We start from the raw sequence: 23,171 nt of genomic DNA on the forward strand, positions 1-23,171 counted from the left end.
TTACCCAGTCAGGTTTTGATAAAGTTCACCAAAATAAGACAAAACAACAGTGACTTGGCCATGTAAGAAAACTAAATTAAGTTTTGGGCCCCAAAAAGTCTTGACCTGACCCTGAAGCTTGGTCTGAACTGTGCTACTTTTGCAAAAAATACCAGCAAACTGGCTGGAGGAAAAGACCCATAAATCAAACGTTGTTTTACCAAGCGAAGTTCTATTCACGTCTCCGACAGAGCCACTTCATCACGCAGAAGTTTTTCTGTGAAACAATACGACTATAAAGCTGATTGTAGCTCTGCTCTCACCCCCTTCAGAAGAACTGCACGCAAATGACAGCTCCTACTGTTTGTGGTATTTTTTTTTTTCTGGTGTGAAGTCCCAGCTCCTCTCTGACACCCTTTGAACTGAAGTTGAAGCACAGCACTGTCCAAGTGATTAACGATCCGCATGCTCACACACACACACACACACACACACACACACACACACACACACACACACACACACACACACACACACACACACACACACACACACACACACACACACACACACACACACACACAGCAACACACGGGTTGTTTTAGAGAAAGAACGTCAGCAGATACTTGATAAGGAACCTGAAGTTCGCCTCAAACCACTGTGTACCTCACTTTAGCATCTCTCAACCTCACTGCAAAATTATCTCAGCTTGCACACGCACACACATACAAATAAACACACAAACACACACACAAACAAATATACACGCACACTATGCACTGAAATGTTTACCAGCCACCTTTTTTTACATGTAAACGTACTGTATAAACACGTATCATTTTTTCCTGCTACAACGCCTCGGCAATTTGTCTTCCTCCCTTGAACCATTTTTCCCTGCCTCGTTCTTTGTTTCGCACACAATCTCTCAGACACACACGCACACACACACACACACACACACACACACACACACACACACACACACACACACACACACACACGCACACGCACACACACACGCACACGCATGCACGCGCTTCTCTCACCGGCTGATACTCAACACGATAAACTTGACACAGTCATTTAAAGGAGCCATCAAAATGCCCCCGAATGCATGAGCAGCTTTTACATCAAATTGAACTGCCTTCTTCACAATCAGTCACTGTAACTTCAGTTTTGTTTCTACAAAGTGCACCATCACACTTTGACTACTTTATCACCATTAATGTAAAAACGCCGTGCCTGTGCAGTCATAGAAAGCGATCATCAATATTTTAAGCAATCCTACCAATCTGCAGCTGGATAACGTGAAAAATGACATGACTTTTTACTTTCTCAAATTACACTTAAGCTTTGATACCTTTCCTGTATATTTTGTGTAGTCTGTGCAACCGAAGATAGCAGACCACAAAGATGCTTTAAAAAATTCAGAGAGCTTGATTTTGGTGCCACTGTCAGTATTGAATATCTTGTTTTTATGGAAAGTCTTCCACAGAACACAGTGTCACGTCCACCTTTCTACAGTCGCATTTCAAGCTTCATTTGCGGTCAAATCTTCTGTGCCAAGTTCCAAGCAATCACCTTGCTGGCTTTAGGTCATGCATGAACGTGTAGCCAGACTGCCCATACTCGCCTCTGTCTCATTTATCTGGATTAAATTTGATCGCCTGTCAGCGCTTTTGTAGACATAGAAACTTGTTCATCTCCGGTTGTCTTCGATGAGTCAACAGGTAATCAAAACGGCAAACTTCTCTGTCCTGAGACCTCAGCTTGTTCGATGCAGTTCTCTATGTGGGTAGTTCATGCTCATTGTGTGTGAATATAACAAGTGTGTGCTGCAGTGTTAATTTACTTTTTGTGTGTGTGTGTGTGTGTGTGTGTGTGTGTGTGTGTGTGTGTGTGTGTGTGTGTGTGTGTGTGTGTGTGTGTGTGTGTGTGTGTGTGTGTGTGTGTGTGTGTGTGTGTGTGTGTGTGTGTTAGATATTGTAGACACACATTCAGGTTTGTTTAATTGTGTGCTGGTTCATGCCCTGTGTGTGTTTGTCACTTTAAACTATTCTGAGACCCAGTTAGTCCTTCCACCGTGTGTCCTGAGTGGGTGCAAGGAGACAGGACTTGGCACCGATTCGCTATCTTTCCCCCCACCAACCGTTTAGCTTTAAGGACTTTTCCCTCTGACTGAACAAAGTTCTTATAGAAGGCGACAAGAGCATGTGGCTGGCACAAAGTGATTTCCCGTTTTACTGTCACTTTAAAGTGATATGCTACATGTCCCACAGTCAATTCGCCACTACCTGTGACAGATAGAAATTGGCCGGGCTGAGGCCCGCAAAATGGGTTTTCCAGTTGAAGTGAGCGAGAGCACCAAAGCAAGTGACTGTGAGGCGAATCAAAACTGCTCCCGAGTCTAGATTGCTTCAAACAGTAATGGCGGTCCAGTGGCTTGCTGGTACATACTTGTTGGATTGTGGCGATACGATCAACGGATGCAGGTGATGTCACGGATCTGGAAAGATAAGTTCATTATCTCCTCTCTGTCCATGAGAACCTCTCACATCCTAGAATGTGACAAACTGTGTGTGCAATGTGACTAGATCGAAGTTGTAGGTGCTGCTAGTATGGGTTGTGTATGTTTACTCGTCATGTATATTATGGTGAATCATCAGATAGGAATGCACCTTTTTTAGAAGGAACTTTTTTTTTTTTTTCAAGTGGACGTTCCAGCATCCAAATCACTGGATTTGTTTTTGAAAGCTCTAACTTCTGATTTCTTATTCATTGCATTGAAAGTTACCTCAACCATATCACAAAAGGCAAAAAAACAACCAACAAAACAATTTTGATTTTAATGTATTACATATCAAGATATTTTGAAATGTTTGTGTAGCAGATTTCTATGTCTAAAATGAATGGAGCCAAATGTTTGGCTGGACAATAAGAAATATATCTGAGCAGCAGTTCAGTTTTTAGGAACTAACATCGAAAACAATCCGCATGACCTTTTTAAGGTGCCTATTTAATCTTGTTAACAGGTTTGGTAAATCATGCCTTTGGCAATAACTTTGGACCGGCAACAGTTATAGTGTTTACTGCTGATTTCTAGATGCTGTGCCGTTGCATTAAGTAGTACTCGTATTTGAAAAGACAAACAGCGTGTGGCATTTTGTTTTAATGTTCTAAAAACCCTCCTAATCCGTGTTCGTGCCAGAGGTTAATTTCCTCCCGCACAGAGTCAGAATTTTACAACAGGGCCATAGTTTCTTTTGTTATTAAATCTCCGCTGTGATGAAATTACAGTCTTCTGCTTGTTTATTGTGTCGTGTCAGTTGAGTATTTTAGCATGATTATTGGCTTCGAGCTTTTACTCTCTCTTTCTCTCGTAGATATGAGCAAATCAGGACAAAAAGTAGGGATGATTTCAAGCTCAGAAAAATACATTCTTCTGCCTCTTGTTTCCTTCTGCTCCCTCTCATCCCTTTTCCCCCCCATCAGGGCTGCTTGGCATTATCTGCTGGAACAGTTGCTCTGAGAAACAAGGAAAAAGAACTCTCGCCCTCCCCGCCATCCTTCCCGCCTTCCCGTCCCTGCTGCTATTCCTCCTTTTCTCCCTGCTCAGAAGAGAAAGCAATTAAAAGGGAATCTGCGAGATTGCCTGTGTTTATGCTATCTCAGAGAAGGTTCCCGGGCTGTTATGATAATAATGTATTGCTGGATCATTACCCAGTCTCTTCGTTCTACTCGTGCGTATCTCTGAGCGTGCAGATGAGGCCTTCTGAGTGGTTGCACACAGGCTGCCACAGATGACAGGGCTTGAGAGCATGAGCCCTTTTATTCACAGCTACAGTTATAGGGAAAATTATGAATCGCTGATGTCTTTTCTTTTGTTTCTCTCGTTTTCTGTCGCTCTGTTCTCCTTTTTTTTAAGAAACTGTTGAGCCCACGTTTTGGAAAAAAAAAAGGCTTCAATTGTACCCGATTGGAAGGCTAACGGCCCATTAAATAGCCGCTATCAGTTGTCACCACTCCCATAATTATGTTTCAGACTCTGAAAACTGTATCGACAATGCGACCTCTCGTGGTTGTATCAGTTAGGACGGGAGCAAAAGAGAAAGTCAAGTGGTATATAGTATAAGGAAGTCCTTGTTAAGAGGAGGGTGATTGGATGGATCAAACTCAGGACTTTCATTGAGGAGACAACAGTATGTATCCCTTGTGAAGCCAAGAGTAAATGTTTAAAGTTCATCTCGCAACGTTTTTAACTTACATCCCGCATGTAACGTAACTTACGTAACAAACACACTTATTTGAACTTAAACCATAATTTTATTTCTTCAAGCTTACTCAGTAGTTTTGGAGCCAAAATTAAACCGAATCCATACGTTCCCCATTCATTAGTTGTTGTTACCGTGACACCAAAGGCTAATGCCCAACAGAGCTGACTAGGAGGTGGAGGAGGGCATTACAAGCCACACCTATTAGTAATATCAATCATTGATTATGACTGCAGAGCAATATATTAGTACTACTTAATATAATACAGTACATTTGTTTGAAAGCCCCAGTTACTTCAGAAATATAACATATATAGAGCTAAAAATCGGTGTTGCCTTGTTATTAGTTAAACTGCCTAAACTTGAATAAATATAGAGGTAAAACGATTGTCAATGGATGTAAAAATCAATTATTCTGGTAATCGTTTAGGTTCATTTTAGACAAAGATATCAAGCATATTTGCATGTGAATATTTTTTTTTTCTTCGCCTTTGTATATATTTTTGAGATGTTGGACTCCTTTATCTGCATTGTGATGATACTTTGATCGCTAATAATTAGAACAGGGATTTCTCACTATTTTCTGAATTTTCACAAACCCAACAATCAGCTGGTTAATCAAGAAAATAATCGGCAGATTATTCTTATATAAGAATAATCATTAGATTCAGTGAAAAACTGGATTCCCCTCACACAACTACAGTCAAATACTAAATACTCCTTATGTTACATGAGTAATAATAATTTAATGACATAACAGTACAACATTTTTTTATTTTCTTAATTCTACATTTTGTCACAGAGTATTTGTACAGTGTGGTCTCATTCTTAAAGTCATGTTTTATATCAGCTCTCTCTCTGAGCTAAGGTGAAGTTAAGTGACAAGGCGCTAAAAAGACAACCTTCTCTTATTTGTTTACCTCTTAGGCCTCCTCCATGCGATTAAACTGTAATTTAGGTCAAAGGTAGGATAATCATGTATTTGCATTCATTCATGAGTCCCTCGCGGAGTCAAAATTTTGATCTTAAAGTTTCATTATTTTGTGGCGATGAGTTTCACAGCAGAACATAATAGCACTACTGGGGCTGGGTCTTGCCACATGAATATCCTAATAAATGAATGAAATGAATCAATAGATTTTCACTTCATTATGATCATGCATTGTGATTTGAATGAGATTGCAGTCTAAAAGCCTGACACGCACTGCAGCAGTCTCTTTGTTATCAAGAACTGTGTTAGGGCACTGTGGATACTGAGATCGAGATCTACGTTTCGACGTATAATAGGCTGGTGGTTTCCTTGGTCTTTGATCACTAAGACAAATGCCAACTCAGCATAAAGGCAGTAATTGAAGATCATTTTAAGGAAATAGCTTTGAACAGACAGAGTTGAAAGCGTTCACACTTAAGCCCTGTGTGGTATGCAGTGGCTGTTAACATTAGCTAGCCTCGCGCAGACTTAGGGGGCCACCTGAAGCGATGACTTATCCTTGAAGCTAAGTGTTATGAACAATCTTTGTAACAAAGCAATGGATGCATGCTGTGTTCATGTAGCACAACGTGAGATGGTTTTGATAAAGATTATGGGGTGTAATTACGATCATACCCCATGGAAAGGACAGAATAATGTTGTAGCACATGTTCAGATTATGACATAGTCTAGTGTTGCCATGGCTGCACTGTCGATTGATGTTGTAATCGAACAACAGGAAGTCAGTCCTCTATTCATGCACACAGGCAGTTTTGTGAAAAGGACGCAATGGAATGAGCAATACAGATATGCAGCCGAGCTTTTTACTGTGAATCCTGAGTCTTTAGGGATTACGTGTGCCAACAAATCTCTTCTCAGAATAGGACAACAATTGCATATATATAGTCCCATAAATTGCTCCCTATAGCTTGTGTTCACCATGTTTATGAAAGCATCAAAACGTAACATCTCTTTGATTCTTTTTTTTTTTTAATATATTTTGGGAATAATGTACCCACTTAACCTGTAATAGATTTTCAAAATAATACCACAAAAATCCCAGACTTCTTTTTTTTTTGTATCTTGTTTCAGTGTTTTACTTGATCATACAGATTTATTTTTCTTTTTTTTTTTGGCGTCTCACGTTAAAAGTTTCTGTAATTCCTTTTCTTTTTTTTCTGTGTGCTCCTCTCACTTGTTTGAAATGGGCGGGACTCAATTGAAAAACTCAATACTCTTCATAAGGAATGCCTTAAAGTGGACTTTGATTTTTGCATGTTTACTTTTCTTTTACCAACTTTTCAGGGGCTTTAAATTAAAAAAAAATAATAATAAAAAAAAACAACATAAAACTAATCAAAAGTAAGATGTTTCTTCAACTTGTGATCCCAGACACATGGCTTACAGCAATTCAGCGCAATCAAAAGTCAAATATTTATTCATCAACAGACTCACTGTCAGTGTTCATTTCCGGCCTGTGACTGGCAGAGCAATTGCTTTTTCAAGTCGCCTATATTGAATGACAGAAGTGCTTTAGTCAGACTCAACAGCATGTACTTAAAGGATATATGCAGCTTCCCCAGAAGCCTGTAAGATTTCACATAAATATGGAGCCTAGCTGTCAAACTTCCGGCTCCCTCCCGCTGTATCGACATGTAAGTGAGCTATTCCATCCCTGGCAGCAAATCACAGAAGACCTCTCTGACCTTCTCATACTTCACGACACCTGTCAGTCATGTATTTGATATTCTGATTTCAGTACCACTGCAGCCTAACCTTTAATAGTCCACCCCGCAAATGCTGTACGTTATAGATGCACCGTCAAATGGCATCCTTCACAAGCCACTTAATAAGGCTGTACTTTGGAAAATGAGCCCACAAGGGAGAGCTGCCGATTAGTGAGGCGAGAGTGTATAAAAGCCAATTCTCACCGAGGAAATGATGATGAAACGACCTGCGCTCCAAGCTCTGAATCGTACATAATTATTTAAGACACATTTTCAGTTCAAAGTGTTACCTATGAGAGATGAAACAGACTTTGAGTAAGAAAAGGTAGCAAAGCGGTTGGCTTGTGTTGGTATGCTTTGCGAAACCTCTCCTAGCTGTGCGTGGAATCATGTTGAGATGTAGTGCAGGTCTTGGTAGTTCCACTTTGTACATTATCTGAAGCTCTTCCAAGAAACATAAATAGAGTGCCGGGCCAACAAATTCAAATAAGCCTATTTCATTTCAGACAGAATTTATGATGCTGCATTTCTTTTCGCAGCCTAAATAGAGGCCGCCAGGTCTGGAGTATTTTAGCACTTATAAGAGAGCATCTTTTTTTTTCTCTTTTTTTCTCCTCCTGCATCTTGCGCTCCTTCAGTGGCACTGCATTATCAACTGATTCACCTCTTTCTGCCCGTAATGCACCAAAGCAGAACACGGTGATGGATCACATAAGAGGCAAATGTTGAGAGCAGAGAAATGAGGTAGTACAGTTCCACGGTGTCACACTCGGAGGAGAGGCCTTTACGTGACATCCTGTAATAATAAGAGAGGAAGAGCAGCGAAAAGACAGCGATGGGTGGGAAGGGTCGGGAGTCCGTGGCCAGTAATTGTGAAGTAATGAGTATAATTTGCAGCTGTAAGAGGCAAGTGGCTTACATTAATAATATGGCTTTGCCCTATACTTATGCATGTTCATCAACCTCGCAAAAATAAACAGGAAAATCTGAAATGTGTTGTTTTGCTGGTATTTTGTCCATCCTTTATATACACTGTGTGGCAGTTCTGCTTTATGGTGAAACCAGCTATAGGTGGGAGTAATAAGAGGAAACAGAGAATGAGCAATGACTGGGATGGATAGAGGTAATGGAGAAGATGGAGGGGCAACAGGGAGAAATTACGAAGAAAGAATGAATATGGAAGACAAAGGGAGAAGGTACAAATCAGCAGAAAGATCAGGGAGGAGAATGAGAGCGACACAAGGGAACGATATGACAGAGGGAGGAAGCACAGTACATCTCCTGAGATTTAATCGCCGCATCCTGCCCTCACCATAGATCCTCCTGCATACGTCTCAATGAGACACCATCTGTCACGGGCTCGTTACATCCATCCGCTTCTCCCTCACACTCCAACCCTGCTTAAAAACACAACCCGGAGGAAGGGATGGAGGAAACTGAGGCAGGGGTGTCGCATGGACTTCAAAATGAGGAGGAATCGGTCCAAGTGAAGCGCGACTGACAGGGAGAGGTGTCAGGGCTCCTGCTCTGCCGACATGTACAGTATGAACTCTGATCAGCAGTTACTGTAGATGCTTTTTTTTTTTTTTTTTTTTTTTTCTCGCTTTTGGTCTCTTCTGCTGTCCCACGACGGTTACTGTGGAGATATGAAATCTTGCACTCCCACAGCAGACCCACAACAGCACAACATCTATTAACTTTTGGGGGGGGGGGACAACACAGAAATTTAACTGCCATCGCACTTGCAAAGCCTTAAAGGTGAAATCTCACCTGTACCAAGCAAATTTGAATCAAGCAAACCTTCAAATTCTTGACTTGTTTGTGACCATTTTTGATTAATAATTCCCCCCCCCCCCTGCTTCGGTTGGCCAAGTCTCAAAACAATCATTCCTGCTCTGATTAATGGCTTGCTCTAAGCACCGATGCATGCCAACCAAGATGGAGGGGCTTAATGACAGAAGAATTATACAAGGATTTGTGGCTGTCAGGAGGCTTTAAAGCAGAGAGGAAAATAAGCAAGAGCAAGAACATCTACTTTAAGTCTATTCACATGCTATTACATCACTATAGTGGATTCCATAGAGGGACTGGCTTTAGGGAAGGAATGATGAGGGTACTATCTAAAGTGATGACTTTGACTGAGAAGGTAAACAGTTGAAAAACAGCTCGGTTGTTGTCCGTGTTCTTCATCTTTGTATCTGCACAGATAGACAGAGACCGCTTTAACAGATGGATCTCTTTGATTTTTCAAGCTGCAGCTCTTTCTGTTGGTAACAGCTTTGTTTGAAATCACTAATAACAGCAGACAGTTTGTCACCCTCAACATGTTGTCATCATGCCCTTTTTTTTTTTTTTTTTTTTTTTTTAATGCTTCATTAAACCTCAAAAAAACATTCACAAATGAGCTTCAAACCCTTTGCACCCATCTTTTGAAATCACAACAAATGTAACCTGTTGAACTCTGGTGCAAACCTGTTTGCAAAGGAATAACAGGTTTTATCTGCTGGGTGTCAATTAACAGACATCCATGCACAGGTACAATTCATATTAACATGTGCCTTTGATTCCACATCATGTAACAGCAACTCTTAATTGCTTAATCACTTCATTAATGTTCAAGTGTGAGCTTAAGTTTCCTTTTTTTGTCACATAAAAAAATTAAAGGTGAATCTATCGCAAGACACCATTGCAGCAGGTATTTCAATAACTGCTTTGTTCTGCTAAGCCTGCTCCTCGGGGATAAACTTAGACCTCACCGGAAATACATTTAACCTGCTTCGCAGCAAATATCTGGGGCAAGAAACTGCTTTGAGGAAAGGGAAAGGAATGACCTGACTCTGATTTGATATGCAGCTTTAGCTTTGCTTCAATACGACAGCTTTCTCTGTTCTTTGTTTCTTTTGTGGCACGTCCGTCCTTTCTTTAGCTGTCCGTATGCTGACCTGATTGGAAATCTATCCATCTCCCTCCCTCTGTCTGTTATGCCCCCTGCCACATCTACGTCGACTACAAAGTCTCAGAATGTAGTGGCCACCTCTTGCCTACCAGGCTAGAAGGTGGCAGATTTCAATTAAAATGTCGCTATGCCAGTCTCACTTTGAATCTTTATTGATTGCTGAAAGTTGTTTCACTCTTCCAAAGAAAAGACTTGTGATTCTATCCAAATCGTAGAAAAGGTGCAAAGCACACAGAAATCTGTAATAGTACATGTATGCACACAGATACACCTTGGTGGCAATGGCTGCCCAGTCAATATGAGGATAAAAGTGGGAAAAGGTGAGAGGGAGGGAGGGAGTTGGAAGCACAAGGTTGAACAGAGAGGAGGGCAGAACAAGACAGAAGCACTACAAAGAGGAAATATGGGGGGGGGGGTGTTTTGTTAGGGGGTGAGAAGTGTCAGAGAGGCAAAGAAAAAAGAGAGGAAAGGCGAGTTGAGATGAGGAGAAGTGGGTATTGATGGGGATAGCGGGTGGTGTGGCTGTTCTGTCAGTCTTGGCACATCGTTCCTCTCATTACAGTTTCACTCCCCGGCTCCAGCCTGCTCTTTGGTCCTCCCCCACGGCTAGCCCTGGAGCAGGGATCCATCCAGCCCAGCCCTCCTGTCAACACGAGCCCAGCTCAGCAGCTCTGGCCCAGGAATCTGTCAGACCACACAGTCCCCTGTCAACCATAGCCTGTTGGCCAGTCCATATTGGCACAGCACAGCGGGGCAGAAAAAGAGTATAATATAGCACAGCAGAGCATCCATCAACATAGCTCTGGGTAAAACCGCCCAGGATAGCAACTGAGGCATCCATCACATGCAGACCCTGGCATAAACCCAGGCCTGGTGTCTGAAGATGCTGATAAACAACAGTGCCGCTTTGTAAAATCCAATTGTTAAAAAAAAAGGAGCATTTAACAAGGCTTTTTGTTTACTGACATCAGCAAATATTTGCTAGCATTTACATATTTTTTTTAAGGTGATGTATTCCACAGAGGATTTATGGGCATGGAGAGGATTCTGCACGAAGATGCTAAAGGTGTTAAAAATAGGGCTGATTTTTTTTTTTTTGCCAAATATTCAAATAAATAAAGTCACACTGGCTAAATAACACAGCTAAGCTACTGCATCAATGTGAGGGCTGCAGCCAGTTAATGATATGGATTTTTATTACAGGTCGTTCAACCGTGGCTCTCGCTACTCCAATCAAATCGAGTTCCCGGCGAGCAACTTGTTGGGTCTGAGATCAGACCAAACGAAGAAAGCTGGGCTCTTGTTTTTTTTTTTTAATTATTATTCTGGTCCAGCAGGGCCACAGCAGAACCACAGCAGAACCCGAGAAACCCAACCCTTGCAAAGACACCTTGACAGCTACTCTGCTAAAAAAAAAAAAAAAAAACAGGCGAGAGTTCCAGGCCGACAACTGCTCCTCTGACAATTGATAGGAAGTTCTCACTTTCCGGGCAGTCGCTCATTAGTAAGAACAGAAAGTAGTTACTGCCGAGCATGCTCTACAGCCTTGCATCAAGGGTTGCCGGGATTCCCTGGAGGCGCGGGCTAGTCCAAGGAAGACGGGCAAAGCAAAGGGTAAGAGGTAACAGAGAAGCCCGACCATGTAGCGCAGATCAATGAATAGTTTCTTTGATTTCTGTTCAATGGTTGCACACTTCTGCTCCAGAGTGTTGATGTCGAGTCGAGAAGAAAGCCACAGAAAGGAGTGAGAAGGATGAGAGAGGCAGACTGTGTGAGAAAACGAGGCTAGCGAGAGGACGAGAGGTGGAGGAGCTGTGCTGCAGAGAGATGAGGAGGGGAAGGAGATTAGGTGGGGTAGGATGAGAATGTTCGGAGCAGCGGCGTGTTGGTCTGATTTGAAGTGTGAGTGTGGTGGCATGTACTGCACCATATGGCGTGTATTTCTTCATCTACTGTACTTCTTTGACCCAGATGGAGTAACATATGGCGACCGCTAACTACACAGAGGGAATACAATTAGGAACATTCGGATGATTAATAGTCCCAGTCACCGATATTTATCCAAGAGCTCGCTTTGGCGGAGCCACACTCGCACTATGAGGGATACTCGAGCTCGCTGTGAGGTATCTCACTTAGACAGAGGGTGTAATTGGGTGTGCATCCCTCTGCCTGATAAAGAAGGAGAACATATAACATGTCCTCCTTCTTTATGTCATGTTTGAAAGCTGTCCCGGGAATATGTTAATAAGCTATAGTGATATAAGTATCGTGGCCCCAAACACACCTTGGTAACCACATTTCTGTTGTTAACTAGCCTCAAACAGCTGACTTTGTATAGCAGCTGCTGCTTCTCTGGTGAAAGATCATCAGAATCGTCTACATCATCAGCACACTACTAACTTATCGTACACTGATATAGTAGTAAGTCTAAATCAATAGGATTATTTTTTTATTTTTTTATATATATCAGTAAACAAGATGTTTTTTTTTTACTTGGTCTGGGGATGTCTGGAAGCTGGGCAGCACGGTGGTGCATGATGATGGAGCGGTTTGCACTGTCTAGGATGGCAAGATGGTGGCAGGGAGCCTACATTGTCGCATGTATACAACCCTTGGGTGACGCTTTGCATACTTACATCAATGTTCACTCACTCTCCCTGTCAAATACGTAAATAAAGAGAGCAAGAGAGTTCCTGGTTCAAACTAAGTGGTCGTCTTGGCGTGTTCTCACTCGGCCTGTGTGGGTTTTCACTGGGTGCTCTGGCATCCTCCCACTGTCCAAACAAATTGGTTAGGCACTCCAAGAAATTGCAATTTTTGTGATCACAATAATCGATGTTAATGTCTATGACATTGGCGGGAGCTCAAAATTTTGCGCAATTCTTGCGATTTTTTTTTTCCCCAAAGAAAGTACTCGATTGAAACACTGGGTTATGTCTGGGTTAGGTATTACAGCCTAAGGTAGACTCATCATATTAACTAAACAACCCCTCATTTACAGTCAGTCAACGCTTCATCCGTTCGTCTCATCATCAAAACAGGTCACATGCTGGTTGACCGGACAAGCTGGAACAACCGGAAAAAACACTAAAGGATGGGTGGGTTTGTGGGAAATCTTATCAAAGGGAATGAAGGATACGTCAAATTTGTTTTATACATAATTCTAGTCATAAGAGATTGCATGTTGTTTTTGTTCATCAGTTTGTGTTAATTTAATATTATTTAAAAGGAATGTAAAGCACTTATTTTTTATAGCAGATGTAATTTGTTTTCTATATTGCACTCACAGACTGACTGTTCTGTAAAACTATGTCTCTCATGATTTTTCTTCTTAACTTCAAGTATGTTATTCTCTAAGTAAAAAAAATAAAAATAAATAAAGATCAGATTACATGACTCTTTATCAAAAAATGTCTCCTCAGCTTGCAATTACTGCTAATTCACACAAATTTACCACAAAAACACTTAAACTTTTTAAAATCACATCACAATTTTTGAAAAAAGCCTCAGCAAAATAAAGATATTGGTGATTGTGTTTGGTGACTCTAAATGAGCGTAACTGTCAATGTGGAGTTGTCTGTCTTTCTGTGTTATCCCTGTGATGTAATAGTGATCTGTCCAGGTTGTACCCTGCCTTTCACCAAATATTAACTGGGATAGGCTCCACCACCCCCACGACCCTCTGCAGACTAAAGCTGGTATAATGGATAGATAGTCTGGAATGTGATTTATCAACATGGATAAAAAGCATCTGTTGACCTAGCCACGTAATACTTGATATATTTTATTGATATGATTTTTAAGAATCAGCTTTTTACTCAATAATAGTAAGCTTGTGACCTGGAAAACTGGACCGTGTGCATTAGCTTAACTAACTAAATGAGTCTCCACTGTGATCTTGATGAACTGATCTGAACGGCCACTGTGAAGATCACATTGTTATAAACACCTAACTTTGCCCTCCTCATTATGACTATTGTATGGCATCTTCGTGGTGAGCAGTGCTAATTAGCACAGCCACTATAAGTAGCAGTTGATGTTTTTCAGATTGCCTTAGAGGAAAGTGTCCAATTTTGTTGCAGCTCCATCTGTCCTTTACATTCTGGTTTGATAAACATGTTGGTGTTTAGAACCGGCAAATGTCCTTCTACACAATGTAGAACTGTACTATGCACAGTAGCACTGTAATATGTCATCATCATATGTCATCTGTACTGCTGTTTCTGTTGACTTCATTGCTGTAATTTTTAGATCTAGATTTAGATTTAGATTTTAGTTTGTTTGTTTTTTTTCAGTGCCAAATTCTAGTACAATGGCCACTTCTTTCAATTACCTATTTCTTATCTCAAATCTACTTGAGGAGTTTCAAATATTTAACATATACATATTAATCACGTGATAAATCTCGGGAGTGGACTATGAGGACCGTGATGAATTGAGGGATATGTGTCTGACATCAGCACCGGTAACTGCTGGAGCAGAAAGCTAATCGTTGGAAGCCTGTACATTACAAACTGCCTGCTTTGTACCACTACATTATTACATGTACAGGATATATTGTTTTGTTGAACATACTGTGGTACGTAAATCTTAAATTTTGTGCAGTGAACAGCTGTTTAATATGAATAAACCTGCCGTTAATAACTTTTGCCTCCCCCTTCTGCCAGTGAGGGTTATTACAAAAACCTGTTGACATCTGCTTATGTCATAAGCTCCGTCCTAGCCTGCTCCTTTGCTACTGTCACAGCTGTAGAATGATGGAAAAAAGATGGATAAACGAAATAAAAGGTGTCATAACCGTGCGAAATGGCTCGTTTCACTGTTAGAAATATATTCATCTGGTCTGATAAAATTTTGAAAGTCTGGAAGAGCTGCATGATTAAATGATTTTATCCTCTTTCAAGTCAGGATCCGGCTGAACGGAAAGTTCGACTCGGCCAGTGGACGTCTGTAGCCTTTATGTTGCTACTGGTGATGAATTGTGGATAAATAAAGAAAACGCTGTCTCAATCCCTGCAAAATGACAGATTTTTGCCCCATAAGATTTACGTGTAGAAGAGGCGCGTGACTGAATTATTTCCACGCCTTTAAAGTTAGCAAAGGGCTTAACCCGAAGTTAGCCGGCTTGGTCTGTGGTGCACATGCTCTGCCAATAGAGCAAAGACAGTTTGCATTCGTCCGGCCAGTGCAGGAATGTCTCACCAGACACCAGATGTAAAAACGTCTTTACAATACAGAGAGATTTATCTGGCGGTGATAGGTTTAATCAGCATTGTGTGAACTTGTTTGGCTTGACTGTAACATTTAGATGTAAAAGTCCCGTACTAAAGCTTTAAGATTCAGCTTCAGTATCAACATGGTTTTTAGTGTAATTTATGTTTATGGGGAAAACGTATGCCTGCGCACGTCTTGTTTCGGCTTCCACTTCTGTGTTTTTTGTTTTTCCACCTCCTTGCAGTTACTTCACGGTAGGAGACAAGAGGTAATGAGGGCGGAGAGGAAGCAAGCTCAGTGAAAGCAAACAAGATGCAACCGTTCAGTCAGCCAGGGCAGTTTACTGCAAACACCTGAAAGCTGTTCAGTTTGTCAGTGTGTGCAAATATAGGGCATTAGCACGTAGAAAAGTAGGGGTTGTTCAACACGCAATCATTTTTGCATATTTAAAACGTTCATATGACGGCAATACGGTTCAAAAAGCAAATACAGTCTAAAGGGAAAGTGTTTCACACAGGGAAATACATCAGCAGTTATTTTATACATGGGCATGACAATTAAGAGGTGTTTACAAAGACACATCTCATGCTGTAAAAAAAAAAAAATCACAGTTCTGCTCAGTGAAATGTGTTCATGTCTTGTGCACAGTGTTGTGCATTGAATTGAATTGGAAATTGTGATTTTTGAAAGCACCAAGGTCTCGACTATGGTTTGAGCAAGTAACTTGCATGAATCATGCACCGCAGGGGCCGCATCATTCATGGATGGTTTGGAAAGATTAAAACTCAAAACTCCAAAGAAATCTGAGTCATAAACGAAACTATAAATGATGTATGGATTTGAATACGTGACTCGGGCTCTATTTTAGTGCTACAGATATTTCCTATGGATTATGGATCGTTTCTTTTGGAGGAAAACAGTTGTCCACATACTGCAGTTATTTGTGATTACAGAAAAATGTGGCTGAATTATTTTAGCTCGCTTTTAAATTGTCTCTTTTGATGAGAGCTCTGAAGATTTTTGAAACAGAACTGGATAAACACTTCAGAGTGAGGGAAGTGGAAGATAAATGTCAAAGCGAGTCGGTAAATACAGTGAGTTATCACAGTTCCACACAAAGGGAAGGAACATCAGCGGGGATTCAAGCTGCGAGTACAAACTTTCAGCAAATCTGACATCCGGCTCCCACTGGGAAACAGGCTGGGGTGACTGCACCTCTACTTTTTGTGCATCATCCGGGGTCACCTGCCAAAAACAGCCTCACTTCACTGCCTCACTAATCTACTCTCTTGTAGCCCAAACCCAATCCGACACAGCCAAGGCTCAGGAAGTCACCTGAATTTGCATGTGAGGCGCATCCACTGTCGGCTTGCATTACAGCTGATATCCATTCTCATTGATTCCGACGTCTTCTCACATTTACATTTATTCATTACAGAAGACGCGCTGCTCCCTTCCCTCCCGTGTGAGATATCTTAGCTTGAGTTTACTTGGCGTAATGCTCTGACAGGACGCAAAACGAGTAAACAAGAGGATACCGGTGTCCTTTCCCGTCCAGAAGAAAAGGCTCACTGGTGAAGGAGATGTATTTCTCAGAGAGAGAGAGAGAGAGAGAGAGAGAGAGGGAGAGAGGAACGGAGGGATGAGGGGGGAGGAGGGAAGCAATGAGGAAGAATGGGTGGGAGTAAGAGATGCTGCTCAATTTTTAGTTTTGTTTTTTGACCTGAGGATAAATGGAGTGCTGAGGTGTTTGATTATAGGTTAACCACCTCTGTTGGTGAACAGCATCAAACATAGCACGGCTGCATTGTGTTGCAGTATTCCCAGCTTGACCCACTGTTTGTAGACATGAATGTGTGTAGAAATCATTAAAGCACCTGTCTTTTATACAGCCTGCCTTCTCTGTATAATGTATTTTATATGTTTGTTATCCATCTTCAAAAGTCCACATTTTGTTTTTCCTTCCAAAATTGTACATCACAAAATGAAAAAAAAAAAAAACCGTTTAATGCCCTTCTTTTTGCACCTTTTTTTTTTTTTTTTTTTTTTTTTACCGGATCATCTAATGAGTAACCAAATCTTTCTATTTCTATTTCCTTTAATGACCTCACTTGCTCTTGTTGTGCCCCGTAGGTGTTACGTTGATGACAAAGTGTCCAAGGTGGCCTGGCTCAATCGATCCAACATCATCTTTGCCGGCCAGGACAAGTGGTCCCTGGACCCCAGAGTAGATCTGGTCACCAAAGGACAGCTGGAGTACAGCCTACGCATACAAAAGGTAAAAAATGCACTGCAGTCCTTACACATCGGATTCATGTGGAGCGGAGTTGAGATGACAGTAGTGTTTAGAGGTTGGGGATGTTTTTTTCATTTCAAAGATATTATTCAGAAATCATGAAACATGTCTGTAATAAACACAAACTTTGACTTAAATTGATTATTTTTAGGAGCAGGAGCCGTGTTCCTTAAATATTTATCTTATTCATGTATTCATTTATTTATGCAGCAGGTTCAGTTAGAGGGAGGTTTTTTTTCCACTGCATTCTTAATTTTTGATTTATTACTTTTCCTGTGCCTTCTCAAGCATGAACAGACAAAGGAAATGACAAGATGTGAAGACAGGAATGTTTTTAAAAAAAAAAAAAAAAAAAAAAAAAGTCTAAGCATAAATTAATACTTAAAACTAGTGTGATATATTGGGAAAAGTGCTTGTTCATGTTAAATATGAAGCAGGAGCATGGATGGTTAGCTTAGGTTTACATAAAGTAAAGTTTAGAAGCAAAGAAGAGTAAAGTTTCAAAGGCAAACTGCAGGATTTTGATATCATTGTCCGGGGTTTGCATCCAGAGTCGCATGTGTAGTTGAGGTTGAGGCAACAGAAAAACAATTTCAATGTTAATGAAGTCAACATGCCCTGTCTCACTCTTCAAATCACTAAACTAAGATCACAATCTTCTGCATAAAAATAAGGATAAACACAGTTTAACCATCAAAATCAGATATATTATGGCAAGATAGGAAAATATATTGTAGATACATTCAGGAAATATCAACATTCTGAATTCTGAAGCAAATTTGTTTGCATTACAAATAGTTAAAATCTCAGTTTATATATATTGCACTTACAAACTTATCTTTGATTGCTGTGTGAGAAATTTGCTCTCAAAGCTTGCTTGAAAAATAAAGACACAAAAATGCCTTCATACAACAGCGCCTGTGTGTTTTCAGCTTGAGGGTGATGAGAGATAAGGAACTAAACCATTGGGAAGAAGAACAAAATACAATAATAGTAATAAGGTTTTACATTTGTTATCACTCTGTAGAAATTCCTGAGACTGACTTAAATTGCACGTTCAAGAATCACAAATAATTGTTTTGGTCATATCTATTTAAGTACAGGGAAATATAAAGACAAAGCAATACATCTGTTAAAACAAATAACAAAGTCTATCAGTGATATTGTGATAAGTACATAAACTTGCTTTCACTCTGATGAATAATACTCTGTTGTATTGTGTCTAGGTGGATGTATATGATGAGGGCTCATACACCTGCTCCATACAAACCAAGCAGCAACCCAAGACTTCACAGGTCTACCTCATTGTACAAGGTAAGCTGCAGATATGTAGCACAGCACTTTTTCATACCAGCTAAAAAGATATAAAGATTGAACTTGTGTGGAAAAAAAAAAAAACACATACAGGACAGATTACAAACTACTGTTATCATTGTTCAGCACACTTTGAATTATGTTTAAAATGTCTCAAACTCAGAGACACCATTGTCTAAGACTATACAAGCTGCAGACATCAGTGTCAGAACTTTCTATTATTGAATGTGTAAATGTGTCCGTCTGAGGTGTCTACGAGGAAAATATGTGCGATATGTATTTTGAGAATACACAAGCCATATGTCACAAATGCCTTCAACAGCAGCAGGGTTTCTTGCTCCAGTTCAAATGAATCTTAAGTGCTCTTGAAAAGCCTTCAGCAGCGGTTTTCCATTTCAAAGTTATTTCTCCTGCATGGAGGCGGCAGGAAAGATGAGAGCGAGAGATGATCATGAAAGTGAGAGGGAGAAAAGGTGCTTCAGGATTTGATCCGATGCCTGCTGGGTGGAAATGCTGTTGTTGTTTTTTCACAAAAGTTTTCTTGCTCTTTCTCACACTGTATTTCACAAGTTGTCTTCAGGTTATTAAGGTTTCAGCTCCCGAGATTAAAAAAGAACCAATTCTGTAACATCATCAATGTGTTGTACCTGTGAGGGCTGAGACAATATTCATAGTCATGTTCAGTGGCCCCCACGTCCCCATCACTCTTTTTTGTGTGTGTGATTCTGCAGATGCAGTGATGTGAAATCTGCTAACAGATAGCACTAACAACTAATTGTAACGTTGCACTAAGTTACACAGCAGTATCACTATGAGGCTGTGACACTTTGAAAAATCCAACAATCGCATTTGTCAAAACCTCCTCAAAATAAATTTAAAAAAAAAGGATGAAGGAGAAATAACTGGTGCTGCTTTGGTGCACCTATAAACACAGACTTGAATTATAACATCCACCTTAAGAAAATACTAAAATTGGTCTGCTGTCACCTTACCAAGAAATAAGGACTTCTATCTCAGTAAGTCTATTGAGGCTTTAATGTTTAGTCAGCCAGCGTAACGGTGTCCATCTAATAAATCTGTGAGAAAGATTATTCAGGTCGAGACCGGTTAACAGGAAAGCGACACTCATCACTCCAGCTCTCAGATCTTTGCACTGGGTTTCTGTGTCTCAGAATATAACATAATTATTTTGCTTTATAAAGTACTGAACTCAGGGCTGTTCAATGTCAAAGCAAAATGGCCGCATAGGAAAATCACCAGGAATACACAAAATGCAAAATTCAATTAATGGTTACAAATAACTGGCAAATAACAGTTACAGCATTATGTTTGTTGCACCAATTTGCATGTGCGGGTTAATAACAATATTAGCAGTATATGGCCCAGCAGGCTGTGGATTGAATAGGTGTCGTGTTGAACCATGTTTCCCTGATCTGAACTTTACTTACTCTCACCAGACTCTAAATGGAGCATCATTAAGTTTGTATGCACAAAATCTGTAAAAAAAAATTGGAAAAAAATTGGAAAAAAAAACCACCAGAAAAATCTGAAAACAATTCTCGGCTTAAAAATCTTTCAGTTCGCCAATATTTAAATTATTTCTTATTCCTCTGGTTTATTATATTTCATATTTCCTAGGATTCTTTTCAAATTTGTTTCATGATTGGAGCAGGCAGCTTGTAAACTTAGCTTTGCATAACCCCAAGTTCATAGTTTGGTTTAAATTAAACAAATGAGATCTAAAATATTAATTTGTGAGTTTCCGAGGTGCTGAGAGAAAAGTTTAACTCCCTTTGAACAGAACAATGCTCCTGGCCCCACTTAGACATTTCCATCTGTCAGTCTTTTCAGACGGCAAGTAAAACATTGAACTATTCCTTTCAAGAAAAATCAAAAGCCTTTTTTCCTAAATTAGACATGAGGGATTTACAGTGTATGATACCCTATTTGTGTGCTGCAGCTACCTGGCTTAATGTACCCTTTACATTTATCCCATTACTATTTGTTCTCTGTCTCTGGACTTCCCTCTATCTAACTACACCCTATCTAATGAAGAGAAACACATCCCACAAGTACCCTTGGCAATAGTGGTCTCATTAAAACCCTTATTCTGATATTCTGACTTGTCTGTAACAGCAGCTCCACAGTCTTTTTGTATAACTGTCACAACTACTTGGCCCTTTTAGTTATTCTTTAAACCCCTAAAATGTTTCTGAATTGCTAGCAACCTCTTGGGACCATGAAAGCAATGAAAACATTGAGCTGTGCATCAAGGCCCCCCAAAAAAGAACGAGTTCCTCAGCCATCAAAATACCTTTGCCAAGTCCGTGTAGTCTTGTTTTCCAACGCCACAGTTAGTTGGCAGAAATGGCTCTTAACCTGTCAAAATCGGGCTGCCTAACAGACGTCTGTGCAAAAAATGGGATCGCCTATACTTTGCTCGTTTGTTTTGCAAGTATGTGAGGGGGGTGTATCATTGTGTGTTTTACTTTCAAAAGAAGGATGCTTCAACTGTCATCTGTACGTTGTCCAGAAAACCCCAAAGACAGATGACAGAGTACTGTGTCTATCTAATGTTGTAGCTCAGCGTATTTCACCAATAGTTGTTTTTAGTTTTTCACTGCGCTTTCCATTTCGAACCTACTGACTGTCAGGTAAAGATTACATCCTGCCAGAGGAGGACATGCACCACTGTGTGATTTCGCCACACAATAGTCTACTGGAGAACTTCTCATCCTGCTATGAACTGAGGATATCCTCCATTAATAGCGTTTTCAAAGGTCAATATATGAATGGATGCCGCTCTTCTCGGATCCTTGGTAGCAAATTGCTTCTCCTTCCCAGAATCCATTGTGTCCGATTATTCAGCGCTTGATCATTGGAATGTCCCGCGTCGACTTCCAGAGCTTCAGATGGCGGTCTCGTTTATCACAGCTAATGTGACAGTTATAGCCAAACATTGATTCTGCTGCTTTCTTTCCTTGCTACTTTGTCCCCCTTTTCTTTTCTCCGCCTCTCAAAGTCCCATTCAATTTTGTTGCCATTGTTACGCTCATCTGTTGTATTCCCCTGCTCTGTGGGTGTAATTGTCTCCTTTAGGTTCAGTTCTGCATCTTTCATCTAAATTGCGGTGCGGTGTGGAAGGCGTAGGTTCCTGGCAATTATTGTGAATGTGTTGCTGTGAACAAATACTGTGACTTTTTACTTACGTTCGGATTTTGTTCAGATATTTAACACAGATGTGAGCAAGCAACTGAATCCGGAATACAGATTGAATGACGCGGATGCATGAGTTAACTGCCGCTCCGCTTCATGAGCGACTCGCCACTTATTTGACGTCAGCTTCCGCTTTGGTCTAGTTTTATCCACTCGGTTTCTACTCTGGCTGAAGTCTTTTACCCGGAGAAGATAAGAATGTTTCTTTGTGTGTGGTACCACTACATCATCACACGCAGCTCCTCAACCAACCCCCGCGAAACCCAATCAACTCTGCGGGATAATAATTCACCCTGCCTTCATCTTTTAATGGGTAGGAAAATGTTCCAAGCATCGAACATTGCCCCTGGTTACAGACCCAAGAGCAGGGTTCACATAACCAAAGCTGACAATTTTCTGCTAGCAGGGACAGGGACGTAATTGGAAAACAAATGATCAGACAAAGTAAATTTGTGGCTGATGGAAAAAAAAAAAAAAAAAAAAAATGGTGGATTGCAGGGGCTCAGGCGAGTGGTGCCAGGCAGCAGGGTCACTGCACATGACAAGAATCCCAATCTAATGGCAGGCTTTTCACCCCAATCCAATTTGATTTTTATGAAACACAGACACAGAAGTTAAACTGATGGCCATGCCGTGGCAGTTTGACTTTGATTTTTTTTGCCAAGGCTGTTAAGAGTTGTCCTGTATACGTGTGTGGGAATTCAACTGTGGGTGTGTATGTGCATGATATACACCAGTTTCCCTTGTGATGTTTTAACTGTGGTTTAATAGTAGATTCAGAAAATGTTGCAAAGTTTTCTTAAATCAAGTGCACCTATCTATTTCACTTGAGCTCAGCGTATGAAGCCGTATTATAGAAAAGTAGATGCTTTGAACTTGAACCCAATTATATTATAACTGTGCTGCACTGATTGGACTTTTTCCGTTTGCATAAAGTTCAAGCTAAATATTCCACCATTTGATCAACCAGGAAAAAGTATACTCTGTAGATGTTGCGTTTGACAGCAGTCCCGGTGAAGGGGAGCAGTCTGCGCTTTCAAGCCTGTATAAACTGCTCGGCTCTCATTAAGGAAACCGTTCCACGCTAAAGGACAGATGGCAAGAGTACATTTCTCTGAATTTAAAAGAAAAGTATTTCAAATGTTAAAACATTTAGAGCCTAATTTACTAAGATCTCAAATAAAGGGTACTAAATTGCGTGTTTATTCCAAAAGTTTGCAGGTGTTTG

General features: G+C 40.5%; 1 protein-coding gene across 3 annotated transcripts in view; it reads left to right on the forward strand.

The window, feature by feature from the left end:
- Window positions 1-23,171, forward strand: part of lsamp (limbic system associated membrane protein) — a 437,479-nt gene that overhangs the window by 357,315 nt on the left and 56,993 nt on the right. For all 3 annotated transcript variants that reach the window (XM_069703201.1, XM_069703123.1, XM_069703284.1), the window contains 2 exons: window positions 17,251-17,395; window positions 18,640-18,727. In XM_069703201.1, the coding sequence (XP_069559302.1) occupies window positions 17,251-17,395; window positions 18,640-18,727 (233 nt within the window). The remainder of the gene's footprint in view (window positions 1-17,250; window positions 17,396-18,639; window positions 18,728-23,171) is intronic.

Source organism: Brachyistius frenatus, unplaced genomic scaffold, assembly GCF_029030835.1.
Source record: "Brachyistius frenatus isolate BFR_SWC_R1_liver_20210118 unplaced genomic scaffold, ASM2903083v1 Contig_1, whole genome shotgun sequence".
Lineage (NCBI taxonomy): Eukaryota > Metazoa > Chordata > Actinopteri > Embiotocidae > Brachyistius > Brachyistius frenatus.